The 25,033-nt window shown below is 41.0% G+C and overlaps 3 protein-coding genes and 1 long non-coding RNA gene across 4 annotated transcripts in view; 1 reads left to right on the plus strand and 3 right to left on the minus strand.

Moving 5' to 3' along the window:
- Window positions 1-10,407, plus strand: part of HERC1 (HECT and RLD domain containing E3 ubiquitin protein ligase family member 1) — a 70,346-nt gene extending 59,939 nt beyond the window's left edge. Inside the window, 16 exon segments of the mRNA XM_017737136.1 lie at window positions 1-121; window positions 523-661; window positions 1,125-1,306; window positions 1,912-2,067; window positions 2,557-2,679; window positions 3,258-3,360; window positions 4,045-4,214; window positions 4,989-5,127; window positions 5,419-5,588; window positions 5,963-6,132; window positions 6,298-6,463; window positions 6,765-6,841; window positions 7,254-7,506; window positions 7,739-7,891; window positions 8,841-9,146; window positions 10,014-10,407. Coding sequence (XP_017592625.1) covers window positions 1-121; window positions 523-661; window positions 1,125-1,306; window positions 1,912-2,067; window positions 2,557-2,679; window positions 3,258-3,360; window positions 4,045-4,214; window positions 4,989-5,127; window positions 5,419-5,588; window positions 5,963-6,132; window positions 6,298-6,463; window positions 6,765-6,841; window positions 7,254-7,506; window positions 7,739-7,891; window positions 8,841-9,146; window positions 10,014-10,199 — 2,614 coding nt within the window. The 3' untranslated portion in view covers window positions 10,200-10,407.
- A 1,818-nt stretch (window positions 10,408-12,225) lies between these two features.
- Window positions 12,226-14,490, minus strand: LOC108447397. Its single transcript, XR_001862943.1, has 2 exons — window positions 14,413-14,490; window positions 12,226-14,010 (listed from the first exon to the last, which is right to left on the minus strand). It is a non-coding gene; the product is annotated as an uncharacterized LOC108447397 (long non-coding RNA).
- A 66-nt stretch (window positions 14,491-14,556) lies between these two features.
- On the minus strand, window positions 14,557-19,425 carry FBXL22 (F-box and leucine rich repeat protein 22). The gene is made up of 2 exons (XM_008636736.2): window positions 17,196-19,425; window positions 14,557-15,256 (listed from the first exon to the last, which is right to left on the minus strand). Exons 1-2 carry the CDS (start codon window positions 17,528-17,530, stop codon window positions 14,917-14,919), a joined length of 675 nt encoding a protein of 224 aa, XP_008634958.1. The 5' UTR covers window positions 17,531-19,425; the 3' UTR covers window positions 14,557-14,916.
- Window positions 19,426-19,647: 222 nt separating this feature from the next.
- USP3 (ubiquitin specific peptidase 3) overlaps window positions 19,648-25,033 on the minus strand; it is a 36,412-nt gene continuing 31,026 nt past the window's right edge. Inside the window, exons 12-15 of the mRNA XM_017737191.1 lie at window positions 24,444-24,562; window positions 24,179-24,292; window positions 24,000-24,067; window positions 19,648-23,271 (exon numbers count right to left, since the gene is read on the minus strand). Coding sequence (XP_017592680.1) covers window positions 23,106-23,271; window positions 24,000-24,067; window positions 24,179-24,292; window positions 24,444-24,562 — 467 coding nt within the window. The 3' untranslated portion in view covers window positions 19,648-23,105. The remainder of the gene's footprint in view (window positions 23,272-23,999; window positions 24,068-24,178; window positions 24,293-24,443; window positions 24,563-25,033) is intronic.

Raw genomic sequence — 25,033 nt, forward strand, 5'->3', positions numbered from 1 at the left:
GCACTTGGGAGGCAAATGTGACGTGTACCTGTGGGGAGCAGGACGGCATGGGCAGCTGGCAGAGGCTGGCAGAAATGTCATGATCCCAGTGGCAGCACCTTCGTTCTCCCAGGCTCAGCAGGTGATCACTTGAAACCAGCCATGATTTCATCACTTGCCATCTATTACTTGTATGCCTTGTCAAAATCCCTAAGTGTCTTTGCAGCTTGTTTGAATTTACTGCAAGTATTCGAAAACATAGGTTTCACTAGAAAGGAAATATTAAATTATTTGACAAATTCAAACCAAGAAGCCACTGAAATCTGACAACACAGAATTATTTTATATGAGCATGATTTGATAACAATTGCACAGCTTTCACATAATACGTATGGCAGTTTTGCTTTCTGAAATAACACTGGCCTGATATAATTACAAAGTAAACAAATTAAAAGGAAGTGGAGCACTTGTAATGCAGGTATTACAGCATTGCTGCATTTAGCATAGAATTTATTACATTTCCTTCATATCTTTCTAACCTAGGTGGTTTGTGGTCAGAATTGTACTTTTGTCATTCAAGCCAATGGCACCGTTTTGGCTTGTGGTGAAGGGAGCTATGGGCGACTGGGACAGGGAAATTCCGATGATCTTCATGTCTTAACTGTCATTTCAGCACTACAAGGTAAAGCTGTTGGTTTGAAAGGAATCCAGTGAAGGAGTACAAATAACCATTTTGGTAGTATAATTATGTGTGCTGATGCTCTCCTCGCAGATTTACGCATGAAAATATTGTAGTTTTTAGTTAAAAATTTGAACAAACAAACAAGATCTTTGTATTTCCTTAAGATTTCAGTAGTAATATGTTAAGATTTCTTAATGTTAGGAAAGCTTCAGGGAAAAATGTTGGCTCACATTAGGAACATTTAATTCCAAAACTAATGGCAGGATGGAAGCCTGAGTTCTCCATGAGAAAACAAAGGTTTTGTTCAAAATAAAAGTAAATTAATTGCTATAGAAAGAAGCCTTATTGTGGTATGTTCCTTTCCCCTGACTTAACTAGCTGCCACAAGGCCCACTTGGATAAATGTATGTTAGCATCTCTTGTAAGTTATGCTAAGCTTTGTTTTCTCACTTCTCTTTGACAGGCTTTGTTGTAACACAGCTGGTGACCTCCTGTGGATCTGATGGACATTCCATGGCTTTAACAGAAAGTGGGGAAGTCTTCAGCTGGGGAGATGGGGACTATGGCAAGCTGGGCCATGGGAACAGCGACAGACAGCGCAGGCCCAGGCAGATTGAGGCTCTGCAAGGAGAAGAAGTTGTGCAGGTTGCAAAATATTTTTGTCTGTTTGAAGCTGCAGGCCTGGGAACCCAGTGCTGTATAACCGCACAAAAAACAGGCAACTTCTTACTTCTCTGGGGTTTATGAACCAAGGTGGTGATTTCCAATTAAATGAAGATATTAATTGACAGTTAGTACTGGAAAGGACTAAAAATAGAGCATGGAAGAAAGAGGTGTTTTAAAGACGATCCAAATGCAGACATGATTTATAAGCTTCCCTTTGTCCTTGTCAGGTGACTTTGACGTACAAAACTGGTCACCAAGACCTCCTCCTAAGTACTAACAATGCACAAAACCATATTTGGTTTTGACTGGAGGTTTCTTTATAAAAAAATTAGATAATCACACATGAAATTCTTCATGCAAATATCCTCTGGTCCCCCTGCATAACATTACCATTGAAAAGGATAAGAGATGAGTTGCTGGAGAAATCATTAATACTAAAATGTCTGTATTTTTTAGCTCTTTAAAAAGGAATATAGTTTAGAGTTGAAAAAGATACTATATATTTATATATACATGTAATAGTCAATATAAACTTCTACCCAAATCTAAAGTGTATGTAAAAATAATGCTTTCTTTGCTTCCAGATGTCCTGTGGCTTCAAACACTCAGCTGTGGTGACAGCAGATGGCAAACTTTTTACGTTTGGAAATGGTGATTATGGTAGACTGGGGCTTGGAAATACTTCCAATAAGAAGCTTCCAGAAAGAGTGACAGCGCTGGAAGGTTACCAGATTGGCCAGGCATGGTTTATCTCAAATTAGCAATGTATCTTAGTTTAAAGCTCATGTTTTTAACATATGTAAATGTTCAGCTGTGGGTTTTAACCTTGGCGTTCATTTTGATTATGATGGCAGAATTTGACTATGCATCATTTTTAAAATAATTACTTTCCTGGCTCTCTTGATTTTCTTTCTGCAAAACTGGCCATGATTTTAACATTTCACAGTTTAGGCATTTTTAAGCACAAATTCATGAGATTTTCTGTATTTTTAAGCAAGGAACACGTGTGGCATAATACTTAGTTCTATGAGCTAAGAGGAAGCAAGTGTTGAAAAAATACTACTGTGGTCCTAAGTGTATTTAAAACACTCTAATAAACAATGGAAGTTTTAGTGGTTTTACAGGGATAGTTATTTTTAAAACACAATATTTCTTCTTAAAGGTAGTTGGTATGTTTGAGTTAGTAAGTCAGCAAAAGCAGTGGTGATAACATTATTTCTCTCCCCCAGGTGGCCTGTGGTCTCAATCACACTGTGGCTGTGTCAACAGATGGCTCAATGGTTTGGGCTTTTGGAGATGGAGATTATGGTAAACTTGGTTTGGGAAATTCCACTGCAAAGTCCTCACCACAGGTTAGATTACTGCGGAAATGATTCTTTGCATAAACTTTCCGTGCTGTTAAAGGTGTTGCACAGTGTTGAGAGTGGGATTTCCAGAAGTTGTTATTCGTTCCATGCTGATGTTATACAACCTGGCACAAGTAATTCTGATGGCATATTATGCTGAGCCTAGTACTCTGAAGAATTTCATGTAAATCATGGTGACTGTATCTCAGTAGCAGTACAAATAGTGAAAATCTGAGGTTTATCTTAGAGAAGAGAGATTTCTTCTTTTGGAAAGTGGGGAGAAGGTTGCTTGCACACCCATCTACTTCTTCCCATGCCACTCCACCTCCTTCCCAGAACAAAAGAAAGTATTTTGAATCACTGTACATAGAATAAGGCGTTAATTCATTGAAGAAAACATCTGTTTATGTTCCCTGTATTTATTTCCAAGTGTTAATTAAAATGATCCTACAATATGTGTGCTGCACAGGGGGAATTAGAAAATTTCTTTTCTGGAAGCCCGAGTTACAGATTAAATTCATGTTTGCTATCTGTTTATGTCCTTGTAATACTATAGCTGGTTTTCATTTCACTTTACCCCATAGAAAGTGGATATTCTTTGTGGAATTGGAATAAAAAAAGTTGCCTGTGGAACTCAGTTCTCTGTTGCACTGACGAAAGATGGTCACGTTTATACTTTTGGCCAAGGTAAGATAATCTGCTTTTTGGACATTTCCATCTATAAAGCTTGTGTATATATTGCAAGTGAAAAGGAAGAATATTAAAATATATTTCTAAGACTGACCTAATGCTACTTTTTAGACACATGCTGATCTAATCTAAATTTGGAAACTTCAACAATGTAATTTTAACATGCACCTAAAATCCAGATTCGTAGCTCTGTCTCGTTTGATCTCAGAACAACCTTTCATTTTACTACTTTACTTTTTGAAGAGCATTTTCCTAAAACTTCATTGAATTTCACATATCGAAAAACTTCAAAGTTTACATTGTCTACTTAAGCACATACCTACTCACGTTTAACAGTCTGGGTGGGAGGATTTCCATGTGCACTGAATGAAACATGCGGAAGCCTCTCAAGTCAGTTAATTCACGTTCAACCCATACATGTAGATCTAGAGGTCGTGGTTTAGTAGAATTTGGTCTTGTTTCAGACTGAACATGGACGTGACAGCTTTAGCAGTATAAATGAGCACTGGAGGCAACACTGCTTTGCAGGAAATACCCACGCCCTTTTTCCCTAAAGGGTTACCTTTGCGTCCCAGTCCCAGGACTGTACAGAATTGATTTCTGCCCCTCCCCTACTTGTGCCTGTAGTGAAATACCCCCTGAGTGTTGCTTGCCCCTGGAGCCTTGTGCTTGCCCTTGCAGATCGCCTGATCGGTCTGCCTGAGGGCCGTGCCCGCAACCACAACCGGCCGCAGCAGGTACCAGTGCTGGCCGGGATCTTCATCGAGGACATCGCTGTGGGAGCCGAGCACACGCTGGCCCTGTCCTCCACAGGGGACGTGTATGCCTGGGGCAGCAATTCTGAAGGCCAGGTACGTCCTGTTGCCTCTGCTCCTGACCTCCGGGAGCCTCTCACTGTACTTGACACATGTGCCTGGCATAGCTTCCTTTTGGTGGAAAAGAAAGCTTTTATTGTCATGCTTCTCCTTCGCCCTTCAGCATGGTTGTGTTTTAGTCAATTTCCATTATTTTCTTGTTTACTCTCTGTGCTCTTTCGTGGTAGCAGTTTGGGAAAGCACTCAGAACATGCTACCCAAATTAATCCAAGCGTTTTAAAAAATTGCAGATTTTCTCCTAATTATTGAGCTGTCTTCAATTCTTTCAACATGAAAAAACTTATGGTTGGTGTCAGTCAGATCTGTGAACTTTTTAGATGCTTTTCGTAATGAAAATATAAATGAACCTTTTGAAAGGAGTGATTTTTTTTTATTTTTTTTTTAGTCAGTACATGCTAGAACGAAAATGGCGTTTAAATAGCACAGAGGAAATGTAGGAGCTTTGTTGTCTGTGTATGAAAGACTGCAATACAGGACTTAGCAACATGGATCAGTTCCTCAGTCTGGGAAAGATTTTTCCAGAAGTCTCCAGCTGTTTTCAGGTCTCTTTGATACCTGGATCTGTTGCTCCCGTTAGGTGCAGATGCAGTATCCTGTCAAAAATAAAAGATGAAAAAATATATGTATATGGTAAATATTCTTTATCACAGTATATGCTGTAAAGAAATACCATTTTTTACCATCTTCTCTCACTTTTTGCTTGGAGAGTTTTAGAAATATCATCAGTTGTTGATTGTTCCCTTTTGTCAGCTGGGGCTGGGCCACACCAACCACGTGAGAGAGCCCACACTGGTAACGGTGCTGCAGGGGAAGAACGTGCGGCAAATCTCAGCTGGCCGCTGCCACAGCGCTGCCTGGACAGCTCCCCCTGTCCCACCTCGAGCTCCAGGTGAGCAACTGAGATCTTGTGCAGCCTTTTCTTTAGTCTTGGTGTCTCCTGGGGTGTGAGTGCAACAAGAATTTCTGAACATTTGGGACAAAAGTGGTTTTGTTTTATATCCATACTTTGTTTTTTATGATATCCCAATTATCTTACTCTCAGTTTGGCTTCTGTTGTGATTTAACCCCAGTAGGCAGCTGAGCACTGTGGAAGCTAGTGCGAGGAAAATCAGCTTCGTCCCAGGCAAAGCAATACAGATCCCCTTTCTCAAACAGTGCTTTGTTTCTGTTTCTGTGGCAGGTGTTTCGGTGCCTTTGCAGCTTGGTTTACCTGATGCCATTCCACCCCAGTATGGGGCACTGAAAGAAGTGAGCATTCATACAGTAAGAGCAAGGCTGAGACTGTTGTACCATTTTTCTGACCTCATGTACTCTTCATGGAGATTACTTAACCTCAGTCCCAATAACCAGGTAAAATTCCTTTTGAAAAAACTGACTTGGCTGTGTTGTTCTACTAGAGAGTAGAACAGTATATCTACCCGATCTGGATGGACCTTAGTAATAGGCTCTGTAATTCTTTTGGTAAAAAAAATTTTTAAATAAACAATTCTGGAATAAAGCAAACTTCGTGAAGGTATTGCTTTACATTCTCACTTATGCTATCACTGACATGTCAGTGTTCTGGTTTCCAAAAGCTTACTAGCCTCAAAATTAATATCAAAAAGTGCTGACCTGTTTCCTGAAACATTGAAGTGCCAGTCATTGCTATGAAGGGTTTTATTCTGCAAAGAATGGAATGAATATCCTTTATTGATACGTTTGTTCTCATTCCTGTTTTATTGCAGAACAGTACATCTCATTACAATGCTGGAACATGGGGAATAGTGCAGGGACAGCTGAGGCCCTTGCTGGCACCACGGGTGTACACCCTGCCCATGGTGCGCTCCATAGGCAAAACCATGGTGCAGGGCAAGAACTATGGGCCCCAGATCACTGTGAAAAGGATATCCACCAGGTCAGTGCTGCTTTCACAGGCCTGTGAATACTGATATTTATGCATTTCCTTCTGTTTTGGCATTCTGAGCTCTCTCTGTAGAGCTTTGTTGATCAAGTTAACAATAATCAGTAGCCTTTACATAATTATGAGTTACATTTCTGGCTGTGTCCCTTTCCCCCAAAGGGGTCGGAAGTGCAAGCCGATTTTTGTACAGATAGCAAGGCAAGTGGTAAAGCTGAATGCATCAGACCTTCGCTTACCCTCCCGTGCCTGGAAAGTGAAACTGGTTGGAGAAGGAGCTGATGATGCAGGTGGAGTGTTTGATGACACCATTACAGAAATGTGTCAGGTACGTCTGTGAGTATTTTGGAAACATGTTTTAGTAATGTATCCCAGTCCAGTCCCAGGAAAAAAAACATTATAGTCTGACATGAAGTCAGGTCTTGAAATAAACATGTCTTTATTACTTAAAATCATCATGCCATTGATTCTGCCATTTACTTTCTCTCAGTGTTTCATATTAATTTGTAACGAGTAATCATCACTGTAGTGAAATACTCTTGTCTTGTAATGCTATAATGTCTTGATAGTTCTGTCATAGGTTTGCTTTCCCTCTTGCTAAGAATGCTTTTTTCTTGTTAATTTTTAAGGAACTGGAAACTGGAATAGTAGACCTGCTTATTCCTTCCCCAAATGCTACAGCTGAAGTAGGCTACAATAGGGATAGGTAAGTTGTCCAGGACTTGCTTTTATTGCAGATGGTAGTGGGTGAAAATCAAAATCTTCTACTGACTCTTTTGTACCAAATGATGAGACTTCATGATTGTCTCTAGTATATTTTTTCCTTCAGGTTGTGATATTATTTCGTTGTGGAGGGAGGGCATGGTTTTCACATGGGCTTGCTGGATTGGTGATGGTAGAATTCAGAGTAACATCAAGATGCCAGGCTTTGTGCTCAGGAGTTCTGCCTCCCTCAGCCCTCCAGTGTTTTAACAGCTAAAGATAATAATCTTACTTGGGCAGGCCTTGCTGTTAAGTGTGCTGGCAGTTACTGTTCCGTACTTAGAAATGTTTTCTCTTTTGCTTCTAATAAGTAGCATAGAAATAATACTCTTTTCACTGCTTCTTTGTCCCTTCAGGTTTCTCTTTAACCCTTCAGCATGTTTAGATGAGCATCTGATGCAGTTTAAGTTCTTGGGCATTCTCATGGGTGTAGCTATTCGTACGAAAAAGCCATTAGATCTTCATTTGGCTCCAATGGTCTGGAAGCAACTTTGTTGTATCCCACTCATCTTAGAGGATTTGGAGGAGGTAGATCTGCTCTATGTGCAGACCCTCAACAGCATTCTTCACATTGAAGACAGTGGGATTACGGAAGAAAATTTCCATGAGGTAAGATCAGAAAGTCTGCACTTTTAGGTTTATTTTGAAAGCAATTACTTTATCAGATTGACCTTCACATCAGTATTTATATAATTTCAATCTCCATTCTTGCGATAACAAGCACTTTGTGTGTGTTTAGAATAGTCTGTGATCTTACTATACATAGTTCTAGGTGACTTATAGTAAAATGCTGTACTTGGATCACTGGAGTGACTTGTGCTTTTCCTGTTTCGCATAACAGATGATTCCTTTAGATTCTTTCGTTGGCCAAAGTGCTGATGGTAAAATGGTTCCCATAATCCCTGGAGGGAACAGTATCCCACTTACCTTTTCAAACAGGAAAGAGTATGTGGAGAGGGCAATTGAGTACAGACTCCATGAAATGGACCGGCAGGTAAGAACCTCGTTGTGGCCCGGCCCTGTTGTTAGTGGGAGCAGGGGGCGATTTGTGCCTATTTCCATTACAGTTTATTCTGTGGTAAGAAAAGCTTGGCTTTCTGTATCTTTCTGGGTCTCCATGTCTTTTCTTCACCCACAAACTGTTTTGACTCTTTTTTAAAATGTAGTGCTGTTTCTTCCTCAGTAATTGTTCAGTTGGCAAAAGAGCATTAGAAATCAGAGCTGGTTTTCCATCTGAGTAGCCCCAATTGAGAAAAAAACCTGCGATTTTGCATGCTGGGTACTGTAACTGGGCATATGAACAACACAGAGACTGGCTAAAGTAAATATTACTGACAATCATTTGTTTAACTTGAAACTGTTTCTCTTTTGTTGTACCACAAATCCTGCAAATATTTCATGGTATGTTGTGGGAAGTGTTCATTACCTATTTGCATAGTTCTGTGTATGTTGTCATTTGAGTAGTGACCCTTGTGAAAGCAGTATTCTAATTTCAAGGTAAAGATGTCTGTGTGATGTTATCTGCATTAGAAAACAGCTTCCTCATCAGAGGTACCAAATCCTAAGTCTTGCAGAACAAGTACAGCATTCTCACCATACATCTGAGCTGGAACAAAGCCTTTTCTGTATTTACACAGTTTCTTGGTTTAGCCATCATTATTTGTGCTGCCAGCTTGTAATTTTTTTTAAGTAGTTCTGTTTTGGATCAGAACATGTTGGTTAATGTTCAATTACAGTTAAAAATAGCTGTAATATTCTCCAGGATTTTGAGAAACAATACAGCCCTTGCAGGGGCTGTGTGTGTAGGAAGCTGTATTTGGCAGATACTGGTAATTCTGTATCTCAATGCCATTTCTTAGCTGGGAAGTTACTTTTTTTTTGGATGGTCCAGGAAGTGACAGAGATCAGGCACTTCAAACATCTCTCCCATTTTTGGCCAATAGGTGGCTGCTGTCAGGGAAGGAATGTCTTGGATTGTTCCCGTTCCTTTGCTGTCCCTTCTGACTGCTAAGCAGTTGGAGCAAATGGTCTGTGGAATGCCAGAGATATCAGTTGAGGTTCTGAAGAAGGTTGTTCGATACAGAGAAGTTGATGAGCAGCATCAGCTGGTGCAGTGGTTCTGGCACACCCTGGAAGAATTTTCAAACGAGGAGAGAGTTCTTTTCATGAGGTTTGTGTCAGGAAGATCTCGATTGCCAGCCAACACAGCTGATATCTCTCAGCGATTCCAAATAATGAAGGTTGATAGGGTAAGACACATTTTTGTTATTATTATTGTTATTGTTATTTGCTCTCTAGTATAGTCTGTGCTTTGGCACTAGGAGACAATTTCCATAATTGTAAATTTACAGAAAAAGTATGGGATAGGATATGCTCTGAATTAATAAACTCAAGCATTTTGGTTGTGTAGAAGGATATAGGCTGCATGAATTACATCTTAATTTCATTGGTGCAATTGGTGACTAGAGATCAAGACAAGAAACAAACCTTTGTCTACTGTAACTGTTCCAATCTCTCTTCATTTAGTAATTTTCATTCTGTTTTTAATTTCTTGTAAGTGGCAACATATGACCACTAGTGAACTCTTAATGTTTTAAAGCCACTGCAATGAGTTTACAGTGTATTATTTTACGTACAGGGTGCATTCATTTGGAATTACTTTGGGGTTTTGTGCAGTGAAAGCACGTTTTCTGTGAACAACACGAACCAAAAACTTGACAAAATCTCAGCTAACAGTGGTTTGTCTGTCATCTTTGGTTAGGTGTCTCTCAGATTGCCTTATGTTAAGACACACTACGGTATGTATTTTGAACATTGTTTGGTATCTTGCAGTGGGCTGCTGAACAGCAGTGTAATCAGCTTTCCAAAAGGCTGAATTCCAGTAGTGGGTTGAGTTATTTACAGAGTAAGTGATACAGTAGTTTTAGATATACTTGAAACAAGGATGAAACAAATGCTGTAAACAAGGGAGGTTAGTCTGCTGCTTAAAAAGAATTTGAGATAGAGTATGCAAATGATAAAGTCAAGGGAGGGAAGGAGCAATGAAATGTGGATATGTTGCATTTTTAACTTCATTCACAACTTACCAGTGTCTCACCTTTTATCCATTTCCACAGCCTTACGACAGCTTGCCTACCTCACAGACTTGTTTCTTTCAACTGAGGCTCCCACCTTACTCCAGTCAACTAATCATGGCAGAGCGTTTGCGCTATGCAATCAATAATTGCAGGTCTATAGACATGGACAATTACATGCTCTCCCGGAATGTGGACAATGCAGAGGGCTCAGACACAGATTATTAACATTCTGTGAACAAAATCATCTTCCTTTTACTACAAATAGTGCCCCAAGTCCAATTCATCGTTGACATAATTTTACAGTAACCATAGATGTTTTAGGAGCATAAAACCAGATGTTAATAGATGGTGGCCACATTTTAGTTACTCTAAATGTAACAAAAATTAGATGTTTTTATTTTTTTGTGATTGAAAAAAAAGAAAAAAGGAAAAACAAAACAAAAAAGTATGATTGGTAAGTTTTTTCTCCTTTTTTGGTCACTTTTGATAAGTTTGCATGGAGACATTTTGGTGCATTTTTGTTGGGAATAGTACATTTGTAAGCCCTCCCAGTGAACATGAAGAGTTGTACATTGTGTATAATTGTTCATTAGCCAGGACAGTTTTACATGAATATTCACATATTTATTTTGTTTTAATTTGAATTGCCTGTGCAGGGTTCCTTATGCAGAGAAAAATAAAGCAAATTCAAGAATTGGTTGCTTGTATGCATTTGTGAACTGTGGTTGGTTTACTCAGTCTTCATACTTTTGTATTTTGTTTCAGGAAATTATAGTCTTAACAGTGTTTAGACAGGGTGTGACATTTGAAGCATCTTAAAATGTTTATCCTGCCGGACTCTGCTGTGTAACCCCATGCTCTGCATTCTCTTGGCCTGAGGCCCTGCTTTGTTCAGGTGTACTGCTGTTCATTCCTTATGCTGCAATACAAGTTCATGTTGTGCTTGGTTCCTTCTTGCTTTTTGTTTAAACATTTTGCTCCTCCAGAGTAGTTGTTGGCAGTAACAACATGCTGCCACCTTGATTCAGAAAACTTTAAATCTTTTGAGCAAAATAGTAATATTTTTTAATAGACACATTGATGTAGTTGATTCCTGCTCAGAGTATGAAAAAATTAAAATGGAATTGACAGGGTAGTAGTTGAAGCTGTGGATTTTATTCACATTTTTAGCTCTGCCTTTGGTCTCATTTTGTTGCAGTGATTATTATGATCAGCATGGTTGGCTTACACTGTGATTGATGTTCCTGTTTGGTTAGGGCAGCGATGTACTGCCCAAAGAAATCCCTGCTCTGTGCCTTAGGAAAGTGCTGGGCAATAGATGATTGCCCATTGTCTCTATAAAAGACATCATTGATGTCAAGCTCCAAATGCTGCTTGGTGTTCAGAGCAGGACTGACCTGGGTGAAGGAACAGGGGAGAGTTTGTCCCCAGGTGAGTCAGAGCTGCTCTGCCCCCATTGTCCCCCAGCCTCTTCCTCCCTGAACTCTTTGGGAAGATGCTGTAGGGACTGAGGGCTGGTGAAAATGTTTGTTAGTGTCATCTCATGTGGGGCAAGACTGGTCCATCTGAGTCTGGAGTGTAGGGTAGAAATTTCTGTTGTTTTCTCTCCTGTGTTTGTTGTATGTTAGCAAGGACTGACTGGGAAATTTTCTGGTTGTCCGAGACTGAGGTGCTGTATTGCTGCCAGCTGACAGTGCTCAAAGGGAGGGATAAGCTGTAAAAATGTGCAAATCTGGGTTTTATCTGGTGAAGTTCTCTCAGTTAGGACTAGTTGTTGGCTCCTGAAAAAGGCTAAAGATTTTTAGCTGTGATGAAAGGACCGCACTGCAATGTGAAACATTTGAGGGGGATCAGCAGTTTGGGGGGAAGGAGGGTCTCAGGCCTCTGAAATCGTGCAGACTTGGTTTCCTGCCTCATTGTGTATTAGATTCCAAATTGGACTGAGATTTTTGGTGTCCCATCACTGTGTTGTGGGGATGTCTATTCACATCTTGGCCTAAATTTATAGGTGTAATAGGTAAAAAATACAGTATATAAATAAATGGGGAAACTGCTGTATTAAGTCCTGTATTACTGCCTTCTACACCTCAGTGATGTGTCTGACTTAGTGGCACCGATTTGTCAGCCTGTTTCAATCAGCTCAGAAAGTAATAGAACAGTGCCTAAATATGGCAGTTTTATATGGACCATGCAGTTGGCTTCCTGGATAATGAAGATCTTTTTAGAGGCAGTTGACACTGAAATGAGAGGATGTTATTTAAAGGATTTTGCTTGATGAAACTTTAATGGCTTGGAACTAAAACCACAGATGTGTTTCCATCCTTCCATAATACCCTAAGTATGGTATAATTATTAGTGTGGTATTATTAGTAGTATAATACCTAAGTAAAATGTTATCATTTTCTATACTCAAACTTCAGATTGGATTGTGAAGTAAGAAAATTCATTATTGATGCTGAGAAAATATATCAACACAATCCTGTTCAGACTTTACCATGTCATGAACAAATTATCACCATTCAAGGAGGGGAAGAGCAAAGTAACGAGTTAGAGCATTTCTATACAAATAGTCAAAGAAACCAAGTAGGGAGTGTTTCAAGACCCTTTTTAGCTCTATAAAAGAAAACTAAAAACCCAAACAAACCACACACCCCACAAAATACCCTGCCCCCCACAGTCCTTGTAGAAAACTGGCAAAAACGCTTAAGTAATACGTAGACAGATGCAAATGTGCTTTTATGTCTCGTAGTTACTTGAAAATCTGTTCCTGTTACACCTACAGAGACGTGTCTTCCACCACAGAGTGCTGGGAGAGCTGGTTGCATGAGGAGCAGTGCAATTTATACAGTCTTTGCTTACTGCTGTGACTGTATAAATTCCTACCTTGTTTTGGCTTGTCAGCAGTGTGTGGAACTGGTGTTGTGTATCCAAGGTACGAGTTGTGTCAGCTTCCCAATTTCCACATCACAGTAAGTTTGTTCAGCTCAGCAATGTCCTTTCCAAGCTGTCAGTGCTGGCTGAGGATTGCTGTTTGTCCTTGTCCACACTTCCAGTTTTCTCCTTACTTTGTGGTGTATAAGGGCCCTACTTAAACTTTAGGAATGAGTTAATGAAATACCAGTTTTACAGTGTCATGCTGTTAAATATCTCTATGTAATGAAGATGCAATAATTTATTTTCCTCATTGGTTTTCTGGGTGATCGTTTCTTACGGATACTCATACTGATCATTTCCTCTAGAATTGCAGCATTGTTTGACAAAGTTGCTGTAATGCTGTGATTTATTTCTTAGCTCAGCCAAATTAGAGAGTACCAAGGATATCTGTGGATCAATTAACCAGGATGGGAAGGAGAAGTAAGTATATTCAGTTATGTTGAGAGCTGTAAAGTCCTCTGGTGTCAGATTTTGTAGATGGTGGCATAGCATCAAAAGCATGTAAAAAAAAGTTTCACTTCTAGGTAGCAGTGCAGCGTTATAGGAAAGGGACAGCCTTGTGCTTTGGGATGAAAATAGTTACTGGTTTTGTACTTTGCAATGAGAAATGGGTGTTCATATAGAGCTGACCTGTGGTGTGTTCCTAATTTAGCATTTAAAGCTACAGGCTGTTAGTCACTGTCTTTTCTTGTGGGTTAGTTCTCTGAACTAGCATTTGTTCGTATTGCACTTCCTTTAATGTCAGCTTTACAAAATAACTTGGTGTGTGTTATATGATGTAAGTACATCATACAGAGGTTCAAACTGTGTTTTGTGTGCCTTGAATCCATGCTTCCCTCGTTTAATAAAAAAGCCTGGTAAATTAGCTACTGCTGTTAATCACTGAGGCAGTGCTGGTGGTCAGCACTCTGCTTTTGCTAGAAAGACCTTTCAGGGAGTGGTTATTCCCCTTAGTGGATGGAACGACTGTCTGGATATACCCTTTAACAGAAGTTTGTTAATCACTCTTGGCCTGAAATTTGTGAAAATCCTACAGTGACTCAGGCTCTCTCTGCTGTGGCTTTATGCCCTTGCTATTACGTAAGAAGTCTCCAGTCTGAACCTTGTGACTCAGTGGGAAGCTTTTCCTTAATGTTTGTGTTCTCAGGTCCCTGAGTGAGTCACTCTGCCTCAGTTTACTCTGTGTGTTTCTTCCATGCAGTCAGGTGAACCTTGCCATCAAACTTACTGCACCTTGTCAAACTACTGTTAAACTTTCTTAAAACGTCCATAAAATTTATTGAACTCATCAAATTATTTGGCCTCAATAAACACATTGCTGCTTCCCTCTTCTGAGTGAGGTGCATCTGCAACAGGAGGGTACCAGAACTGCAGTTTTCAGCAGGTCAGGCATTTTGTGACAGCAATGCAAGGTTTTCCAGTTTCAAGGAATAACAGAGAACAAATGTTTTTGTCCTTAAGCCTGACCAGGAGGAGATGCATGCCTTTTCCCAGTATTCTGAACCTTGTGACTCAGTGGGAAGCTTTTCCTTAATGTTTGTGTTCTCAGGTCCCTGAGTGAGTCACTCTGCCTCAGTTTACTGTGTGTTTCTTCCATGCAGTCAGGTGAACCTTGCCATCAAACTTACTGCACCTTGTCAAACTACTGTTAAACTTTCTTAAAACGTCCATAAAATTTATTGAACTCATCAAATTATTTGGCCTCAATAAACACATTGCTGCTTCCCTCTTCTGAGTGAGGTGCATCTGCAACAGGAGGGTACCAGAACTGCAGTTTTCAGCAGGTCAGGCATTTTGTGACAGCAATGCAAGGTTTTCCAGTTTCAAGGAATAACAGAGAACAAATGTTTTTGTCCTTAAGCCTGACCAGGAGGAGATGCATGCCTTTTCCCAGTATACCCTTTACAAAACAACCATTTGTTTGGACTTGACCAGAGCCCAGGAAAGTAGCCACAGTTCATTGCTACCAGAGTGAGGTAAAATACCCACACTGATTATTTTACTGCACTTAGAGCTGAACCAATTTTCTTGATGCTTTTTCAAGCTTTTTTTCTGGCTTACTGTCTGGGATCATGTTAGCACTTCTCTCTGCTCTCAGCATTACTGAAGGACACTTCTGCCTGACTCTCTCTAGTCCAGCTTGTGTTATGTTGCGGCAGAAATCCACGTGGAGCGTTCGCAGTGATGCCCCATGGAGGGTCACTGCCTCCAGTGTGTGGTCAGTGATCCGCACACAGTTCTCCAGTTTGAGGCTCTTCAGGTTTGGGCAGTTCTTGAGAACCTGCAAAATGCAGTCATCTGTAACGTGGCCACATCCAGAGAGGGTCAGAGACAGCAGATTTGGACATCTGAAAGCAGGATGGTGACAGGTGAGGTGGGAGAAATAAATCACAGCGCTTGGAGAACCAAATAGCATCAAGAATAAATATGAAGGCTGAAAAAATGCCTCCTCTTCATCAGGAGGGGCAACAAGGCACAAGTAGGTGAGTGCATATGTAAATCTTAATGTTCAGCTTTACTAAAGGCAAAGCTTGCCTCCTTTGCTTTTTCTGTTGGTAGCAACATCTCCAGCTCAGCTGGCAGAGTGCACAGGGGGATGTGGAAGCCTATTTAAGCTGTGGCTGCACTGTTTTCTCTTAAGGAGTTGGATGGTGCTGAGACCCAGTAGAGAGGAGATTCATTTCAGGATAAAGTGGAGGACTGCTATGCAGACATGCTGAGCATGAGCAAGTAAGGCACTCCCACTCTTCATTTGCAGGAATTATGGATATATTTTTTCTCCTTCAGTTTACTCAATAGGTGCTAGCTGCTTCCTAAAGAGTGTTGATGTTTGAACCCCACACAGCTCTTAAACTTTGCTTTGAATCACTGAAACTGGTAACTCTGTTACAAACAATGATGCAGCAAATGAAAAAAGCTTTTTCTTGCTGCTTGGGTAGCCCTGAGGAAGTACAGGAAAGGCCTGTCCCCAGTGAGGTATTGATGATACCCAGGAGCTGTCCTGGAGCAGCTGCTGAGCTCAGCAGGGTCCTGTGCAGCAGCCTGCAAACCTGTGCCGTGTGTGGCTCCTGGCTCAGCCCCCTCTCCAGGCAGTGGCAGTTCAGCATCCACCTGTTCAGCTAAATAGAGCATCTGTGGTAACGTTGCTCTTGTGAGACCTCTAGACAGAATTTTTTTCTTTTAACTCTTTTCTGTTAATGAGCAGTTGGAGAAAAAAGCTGGCAGGAGCAAGAAAGGCTCTAACAGAATAAAACCACTTCAAACTCAGGGAGAAAAGCTGGATATTTAATTTGCATTTTTCTTTGTACACAATGTTAGGAATTTTGTTTGACTGGGAATGCTTTCAATAGGTTGCCGCAAAAAGGGGCAGGACCCGTTGTAGCCACAGGTGTGCTGATCCCTCCTTAATCAGATTTTTATCAATTGTTCTAGAACAGTTCAGAAATTTGGTACTTGCAATTTAATCCCTGTTTTGAAGCTGCCGTTCAGTCCTTGTTTTGAGATTGCACTGCTGTTGGCTCTCACCAAGACACTCTCTCCTGTCAGTATCACGTAATTTGTTGGCTTTTTTTGGTGGTTGTTCCAAAGCTGAGGGCTGGCTGTGGCACAGGACCCTGTGTCAGGGGAGGCACTGCCCTGGCCCTTGGGCTCTGCTCTGGGACCAGGGCCAGCCCTGGTGTTACCCACACATAGAGCAGGACTGGCTCTAGCCCAGAGAGCCTCCTCCTGTAACTGCTCTGCTCTTTCCTCAGAGCTGCCTTGCAGCAGCAGAGCTGTTACAAGAAAAGCCGTGCACCCAGAGCTGCTTTTCCATGGTGGCATTTCTCTTCCCTTACTGTAGTTCAGAAGCAGCTAAAAGTTTAAACGTTAGCGTAACAGCAATATTTATTTCTTAGACTGAATTAAAGCTGGCATTTAGTAACATGTTTAATGAACAACATGGTTGTTATGAGGTGTGTTCACTGTTAGAAATCAGGATTCTGCTCCAGGCACCCCCCAGACACTGCCAGAATGGTGCAGTTCAGCTGAGCAGCAATGTGGGAGGCAGGAGTGCACTTTCCTGTATTAATTACCAATTCTTAGAAAAAAAGAAGGAAAAAGTAGGCTTAAGGAAAGTCTACATGAAGTATATACACTATTGCCACTATAAAATGAACTTAATATTACACTAAAATTGTTAAGGCAAAGCACTCATGTACTTCATTTCAGGCAGGTGCTATGTAGTATTTGAAATAATTCTCACTTCACTCAAGGCAGTTACTGCACACTCACACCCACAGAACGTACCTGTTGCAAACGTCTAGTAAAAAATCACTGACAGTGTTCTCATGCCTGTTACAGAAGTCTTTCTGGAAACTTTTTTTCATCCAGTCCTCAATGTTACACACCTTGACTCTCTCTGAATACCAGCAGATGGATAAGTATTTTAAAGCAGGTCCCAGGAAGAAATTATCCTTCTTTAGTTCCACTGGAGAATGAAAGTTCAACAAAGACCACAGTAAAGGATCCTGAAACACTTCTAGCAACTTGTGACATGTTTCTGCTAAATTTTTCCTACTGTTTTTGTCCAGAAAGGAAAAGAGATGCAAAAGGCATTCCCGGTTGAGCTGGGTTATGTGCATAGCCCCGCAGCAGTGGCAGAGTCTCTTGGCCTCATGGAGTAACAGCAGTGCTGGAGGGGGCTTGCACTCACTAGGAGGTTGTTGCACATATATGGTTGTGGAATGGGGTTTATTTTTGGCTAACAACTGGTGCAGAAGCTCAGAACAGAGAAAGGAAAAGAACCATGTATGCAGCTTGTGCTTCCCTTTGTCCAAGGGAATGGAGTGGGCATGTACAACTTGACACTCATGAAATGCTTCCTTAAAAGGGATTTTTTTTTTCCCCCCTTATAGACTCTCCTGAAGCTAAGTGAAGCTCTTGTTCCGAGTTGCTGGAGAGGGGAGTGGGGCTGTAGCTACAACTGCCACGCATATCTCTGTCAGTGCTTCCCATTTGGGAGATTTTGCTTTCTGAGCAGCAGTTTGGTTTTGCAGAGTACAACACTTTTAGTCTCTATTTGTTCATTGATTTTCTGAAGTTGCACATTTGGTTCATGTTCAAGGATTGTTACATGGATAATGGAACTTCCAGAGTTTTTTAAAAGGAGCTGAAACATTCTCTGGGTACCTTGAAGTGTGCACACAGTCTGCAGTTCAGTTTACAAGCCTCAGAGGTAGGGGCAGTTTCCTGCCCGCTGTTATTTGAGGCTGAGCTGTGCTTCTATAAACAAAGCTGGCTGTGTCCCCACCTTCTGCAGGAGGGAAGCAATGACACAGAGGCAGCCACGCATGGAAACAGTGAGGCTATGTTTAGTTCCTTGTGGGTTTGTGCTTTTAGTAGATGTCTTCTATTGGCTTGAATTTTACAAGTTGGGCTGTTCTGGTTTTGCAGGCTTAGTTCTGTTACCATAGAAACCTTTTTTCCACCCTTTGGTGGAAAAAGGAGATATGAAAGTGGTTTTCTAGGTAAAAGTATTTGTTGTACAGTAATGGGAGAAAGTGTAGCAGAAAGTTGCTCCTAGAAGAAAAGTAAAGCTACAGCAAGGACAGGTTGAAATGAAAAGCAGTAAGCATCCCTTCAACTTTCCTGCTTGTGAAGCAAAAATGCTTGAGCTGAAGGTATTTTATAGTTACCTTCTGCCTGGTGACTATTTCTGCCTATAAGAGAATAAATACATTGAACAAATCCATAGAAAGTAACAGCAAACAGCACTGGGGGAGTTTTTCATATGGCCTGCACACAGATAGGAGTTGGGAGACTTTATGTACCTATGGCATTTTAATTAGGAGTGTTTTAATACAGGACAAGGATCAGTGGGACCCAATTTTATACCTTTTCCTTCTTACCCTGAGAATGCAGTTTAAAATTCAACTCTGAAAAACAAGATCTGAAATTTATTTGCAGTCTGTAACAATTGTAGCTTCTTAGCTCGAGGAAGTGCTTGACTAACCTGTGTGTCTGAACACAGCTGGCATACACAAAGAAATGGCAATTTGTTTTGCTTCATTCTTTAGTTAGTAACTTCTTACTATATACAGTAAGCTGTGTTTAACAGTTGCCAGCCTTTTTGGTTTAATATCCTGTGTTATTTAATCTTTTTCTTGAAATGATAAGGAGATTGCTGTTCCTCCTCCCACCTCAGAAACAGGCTCTGGACAGTGCCACGAGTGCTTTATGAAGCCATGAAAGGGACAAGAAGATTTCACATATACCAGGTAAGGCAGTCACAGGAAAACAGCAGCTGAAATGGTGTGCCTGAGATGTTGTTCCTCATTCTCACATTAGCATTTTCAACTCTCTCTTACCTTCTTGAGCAGGTTTAAACAGTTGAGACTTCTCAGAGTTATACATACAGGAATACTATTTTTAAAAATATTATTTAAAAAAATTAACACATCAACCATCCAGCAAAATTGAATGACAAGGATGTTAGGATGAACTCTTGCCAGACAGAGGGGACACACCACAATCTGACATAAAAATTAACAGCAGTTGGATGACAAGGCCCATGAAAATGGAACGGCAGGTCATCTTTGGGGTTAGACACTAAGTGTGGTAGAGGTGTTACAGAGTTAGGAACACTGCAGTTGCTTTATTTTGTTTTCCCCAGAATAAGGTACAATACTCTGCCATTTGTGTTCAGAGGACTTAGACCAGTGTTGGTCTGCAAGCCTGCAGAAGGACAAGAGAAGTTTCATTTTCTAAGGAAAGGAGACACTTTAATGGCACATTTTCCATAAACACACTGTCTGATGAGATATAATTCACATTCATCCTGGAAATGCTCCAGAAACATACAAGATGAGCACAGTCAGTAATCCTCACTGAAAATTACACACAAGGTTTTAATGGTAAACAATTACAACTATGGCACTACAGTACTTGAGAATATCCTAAAGCATGTTGGAATCAGTTGTCAAGGTGCCCATTACCTCATCAGTAGGACACAGACACATTGGTAATGAAACATTGCTGGGGGAACTTCTGAACACCATGTGTTACACTTCCCATTGATTTAGCAAAATCCTCATAAATGGCCTCCTGCTTTTGATACAAGTCTACTGTCTCTGCCTGTCTCAAAGTTTTAAACTCTCCTCTCTTGCTGACATTTGGGAACTGGACATTTTGCAGTTTTGACTGACATAAATCTTGGCTCCAGTTGTGTACGTGGCTAAACAATTACTGACAAAAGGACAACCTTTGATTGGACACATTTTGGTGAAAAATATGCAAGTCTTTGAAGTGTAGAGAGCAGCTGCTGCTTGCAGTGCAGTCTCAAGCAAGAAAAAAAATTCTTGCCAGCTAGTGTGTACTATGATCAGCAGTAAGTAGAAAAGAAACATTTGGCTTAAATGAAAGAGATATTCCCCCCCCCCACAAGCTAGTAGATAAATATAGGATATACAAGCTAGGTTAAAAATGTAATACTAGGCCAGGTGCAGTATATGTTACTGGTTCAGTGCTCAGTTACTTTTTTTTCTTTTGACACCACACTGAATAGAATACAGTGGATAAGCAAAGTTCTCCACCAGGAAGAGAAATACTTGTGTTGCCACAACAAACTGTTCATACTGTCCATCTGGGTTTGCAGTGGGAGAAAGTTAAATTAGGAAAGGATTTACAATGTGTACTTGTTCCAGCAAAGCATATGGCTGAGTCCAGATCAGCACCTGCTGCAAGGACAGCCTGCTGTGATTGCATCGTGATCCCAGGCTGGCCCCATGCAGCCGTGCTGGAGACACCACTGCCCAGGAGCTGCATGGGACAGAGCAAGTAGGACAAAGAAAATGCTCAAGTGAGAATGTAATTCTGACCCAAACAATTACTGACGAGTAGAAGTTGATTAAAATAAGTGAATGTTGCTGAAGATTACAAATTTAAATTTCTTAAAATACAAAAAGGCACATTTACATCACTGTTTTGCAAGAACACTGCATACACCTGACTATTTTAAGTTAAACTGCTGCTGGCCCAGAGCTAGTTCGTGTATTTTAAGCTTGGCATTCTCACAGGTAAATTCTAAAGGAATCCAGTTCCAAGCAGGATGCAGAGACAATGCAGCTATAGGTGCTATCTATGCAGCTCCCTGTGAGCAGCAGGAAGGGCAGGAATGTGGTACACTGCTTTACCTGTCCCATTTTCTTCCTGTTTAAATATCAGCAACCTATTCTTGTTGGTTAGAAGAAGGGCTCTGCCTGCAAGGAATGGAAGGTGACAAACTATCTAATTTAAAGCAATGACAAGTTCTATTTATTGTTCAACTTGAGACATCCTTATGTATGTCACTGTATCAAATAGTAACTCTGTAGTCTTAACCTGTGTACACATTCACACCCCATTAACTATGCTGAATGATTTCTGCAGTTCTAGATTAAGCCAATTTCTCCCTTTCCTGGTTTAAGGTGCTGTTGCAAAGCTCTCAAGAATGACACTGTACCAAACACGACTGTGATTTGTCTTTACCCTGTACAGCCAGCAGGACCCCAGGGCAATGCACTGCTGTGCAGTCCCTGTGCCCCAGGCTGCTCTGAGCTCCACTCCAGCCCCCCCCCACCGTGTCCTTCAGAGGCATTAATTAAAATGGGTTTCACATCTGGAATTCCAGATGTATTTTCAGACAATTGCATTTTTCTGTTAACACAACTAAAAGCTGCTGTTTGGTGGTGGGACGCTCCATGAACTGTATTCTCCTCTTACTGAGCTTTCAGGAGTGTCCAGCTCCTTGCTTGGCACAAGGGAGCCAGCTAGAAAGGATGGACTGGAGGAACAGATCTGAAATGCAACATTTGTCAAATTTCACATTTTCTGTCAGATTTCTTGCTTTTGTAGTAGTGGTTTTTCTGACTGCCTTTTCCATCATATCAGCTGCCTTCCACTCTTCAGCAGTAGAGCTAAAACCAGTTGGGGGTTTGTTTTAGCATGGTCTTTCTCCATTACATAGCCAGGTTTTAGAACCTGCACCATGCCTCCAGTGTTCACCTAGAGACTAAACAAAAGCCTGGGCCAGTGTGTAAATGGCCACAGGGGCTCCCTGAGCCTGCTCCAGTCACAAGCACATGTGGCTCAGCTCCTCCCCTCAGGGCTCTGCTGTGAGAGACTTGAGCATCCTCCCTTGAGTTTGATTTGAACTGATAGAACAATTCCATATAAAGCACCTCAAACAGCATCTGCCTCCTCCTGCTTCCAAGTGAGCTGCAGGCATGTAGCAGAGCTGCATTTAGACCTAAGCCTGTTCTCACAAACCCCAGCCCCTGGGGCTGTACTTCCAATTCCCACCAGGAACAAAGGGGTTCTACTTGGGATTCTACTGCCAGGAAGGCTCCCAAATTTTCAAGCAAGTGTTCACGGTCAAATTTCAGGATGACAGTCTAAACCAAGAGATGTCTAATGCAATTCAGGTTCAGTTAAAAAAAAAAATCACATGTATCAACATAATTTAGGCAGGTAATTTTAAGATAATTGTTTTAAATTTGAAGGGGGTGGGGGCAGAGCATTACTTGAATTCAACTGCAGTATTGATACAGTTGAACCAACTGTTCATTTACAATGATTCCTGAAAGTCAGCAGCCTGAATACACACCAATATAGCAGCAATGACCTGGTCTAGTTAATGATGCCACATCACCTCTCTTCTGCAGACAAAGCATGATTGGTCAGAGGTCACTGTAAGTTTCTTGCACAAGGGGAAATAGTACGTGCAAACAATTCCTTGATTTAAAGAGATTAAATCATATCTACGTAACAGCACTGAGAACAGCACAAAGTTGTATTGCTCTTCATGATCAGAAGCACATTTATCTTTCTTGTATGGAGGACAGAAAGTTGATGTAAATGTGCCTTTAGAAAGTGAGAACTGAAAACATTAATATAAAAAAGTCAAATAACTATTTCATGAAACTATATATATAAAAATTGAGTTATCACAGCTAAAGCAGCAAATCAAAATCTGCTGAGGTTTTCTGGTATAACTAAAAAAAAAGTTAGTTTGTGTCCAAGTTCAGTAAGTCAAATGCTACCATTGACAAAACAAAACTAAAACCCACAAGAGGAAATTGAAAAGTGCACAATGAAATTAATAAGTCTTGGATCAAGTATTTATGGAAAAATGGAAATGTTTGTCCGGTGAACTTGATAAGTAAGAATGCAAAGGAGGTATTAAAGTTTCTCTGCTCCAGGCTTGGCTTGCCGCTCCACGTAGAAGAGGATGTAGGCCTTGGCCTTGCCCACGGTCTCCTCGTCGGTCAGGGTTACAGTACTGTCGTTGAAGTGGAACCAGCGGCCCTCGTGCACCGCGTACGCCGTGTAATGGCCTGAGCCAACGCTGTCGGGGCAGGGAGAGGGACAACGGTCAGGGACACACACACCTCACTGAGGCACCTTCTCTTGGGGCTCAGGGGCTGCCAGCAGCCTGAGGAAGGAAGATACTCACAGCCCTCCACAGCAGCTGGTTCCCTTTTTGAGCTGTGGGGCTCAAAGTTCTCCAAATCCAAGTTTTACAAGAACACATTCTCCTGTCCCTACTACTGTTACTCTCAACAGATCTGTCCAGGGCTGGGAAAAGTTAAAAGACTCCCGGTAACTTTACTTCAAAATATGCCCAGCAGCCCATATTTGGGCCACAGTTGTTCCAACCATTCACACACACTTCTGTAGTACAAATGCAAATATACCTTCCAACATGAATAAAAGAGGAAAAAAGATTCCTGTTTTGTAGTAAGCATTTCAAAATAAGGCATTAATTTCTGGAAGGCCTCCTGACTCCTCCTCTTGGTTTAAGGCTTTTCATTTGTAGAGGCACTAGACCTATTTTCATTTTATTTCACACATGTAGTCATTAACCACAAAGGCTGCCATGGGGCATTCACAGAACTGACTCTCTTGGATCTATCTAAATTAATTCAGCTCAGCTCCCTGCCAGTTTATGAACTACAGCTTACTTCCCCCAGTTAAATTACATTCCCTAGGGACAGAAAGCCCTTCATTAACTCTGCATGTACCACAGTGGGAGAAGGTGTGTGCCAGGAGGACAGGCTAGCTCCATGTACTCACCCTGAGCCATGATGCACAACCACAGCCACAAGGTCATACAGGCAGCTCTCCGGGCCACTGTTTTCAGGCTGTGGAAGGAAAAACCGAAAACTCAAATCTCAACAGCACGCATTGTAATTTGTAATAAAGACATATGTCATGGAACAATTCCTGCAGGAAGCATCAGTAAGTCTTCTTACCTCTAGCAAGTAGCATTTCATGTCTAGGCCTCGCAAGGGGAACTCAACATAGGTATCAACCTTGTTTCTCAGATATGCTGTCCAATGAAAACGTTTCAAGTGTAAGCATAGCACCTTCAGGGGGACAATTACAAAAGGTGTGTTAGAGGAGGGGGCTGAACTCAGTGCTGGACACTGCAATAGTCAGAGGGAGGGGGAGGTCGTGGCTGAGCCAGTATTTGCTTTGACATTTTGTCACACAGTTACTTCTCATGCATATGCAAACCTTTGGTAGTTTCTGAATCCAGAATTTTTTGGTGGACTTCTGTTTCTTTTTGCATTTGTGACACATATACAGCTCTGTCTCATCAAGTTCTTCCAGGTCTGTAAAACTGCGAAGACAATCTAAAAAAAGCAGATACATCAAGTGAGCTTTGTAACGTGAAATACAACAAATACAGCAATGAAAGTGTGCTCATCTGCTGCAGTCGTTCTAGTCATAGCCTACTAAGCAGCAAAAAAGCTGTGTAATAATGTTTTAATACAATAACATGTTATAACATGCAACATTCCCTGTTCCTGAAAGCAGTTAGAAGTAGTTTGAAAGAATAAAACAGGCATTCACAAACTCTCCCTCTTTCAAACAAGATTCCATCCAACATTCAGCACAGCTGCTTTCAAACAAAGATAAATTACTTTCTAACATTAAATATTCAACTTTTAAAGCTTGTTTGGCTTTAAATACAAAGTGAACAGACACAACAACAGGGTTTTGTTGAATATTTCTTGATTTTTCAGCAAGTATATTCACAAATCTGTAAAAATTAACATCCTGTAAAAACCAAGGTCAGTACCAGCACTGCTGCCCAACCTGCT

Source organism: Corvus brachyrhynchos, unplaced genomic scaffold (assembly GCF_000691975.1).
Source record: "Corvus brachyrhynchos isolate BGI_N302 unplaced genomic scaffold, ASM69197v1 scaffold200, whole genome shotgun sequence".
Taxonomy (NCBI): Eukaryota; Metazoa; Chordata; class Aves; order Passeriformes; family Corvidae; genus Corvus; species Corvus brachyrhynchos.

Excerpts from the sequence above, each read along its gene's own strand:
- FBXL22 (XM_008636736.2), bottom strand. The coding sequence starts at position 17,530 with ATGCACATAACCCAGCTCAACCGGGAATGCCTTTTGCATCTCTTTTCC. Across the intron at positions 15,257-17,195 it reads TTACTAGACGTTTGCAACAG|ATGTCCAAATCTGCTGTCTC; the intron begins GTACGTTCTGTG and ends TCCTGCTTTCAG.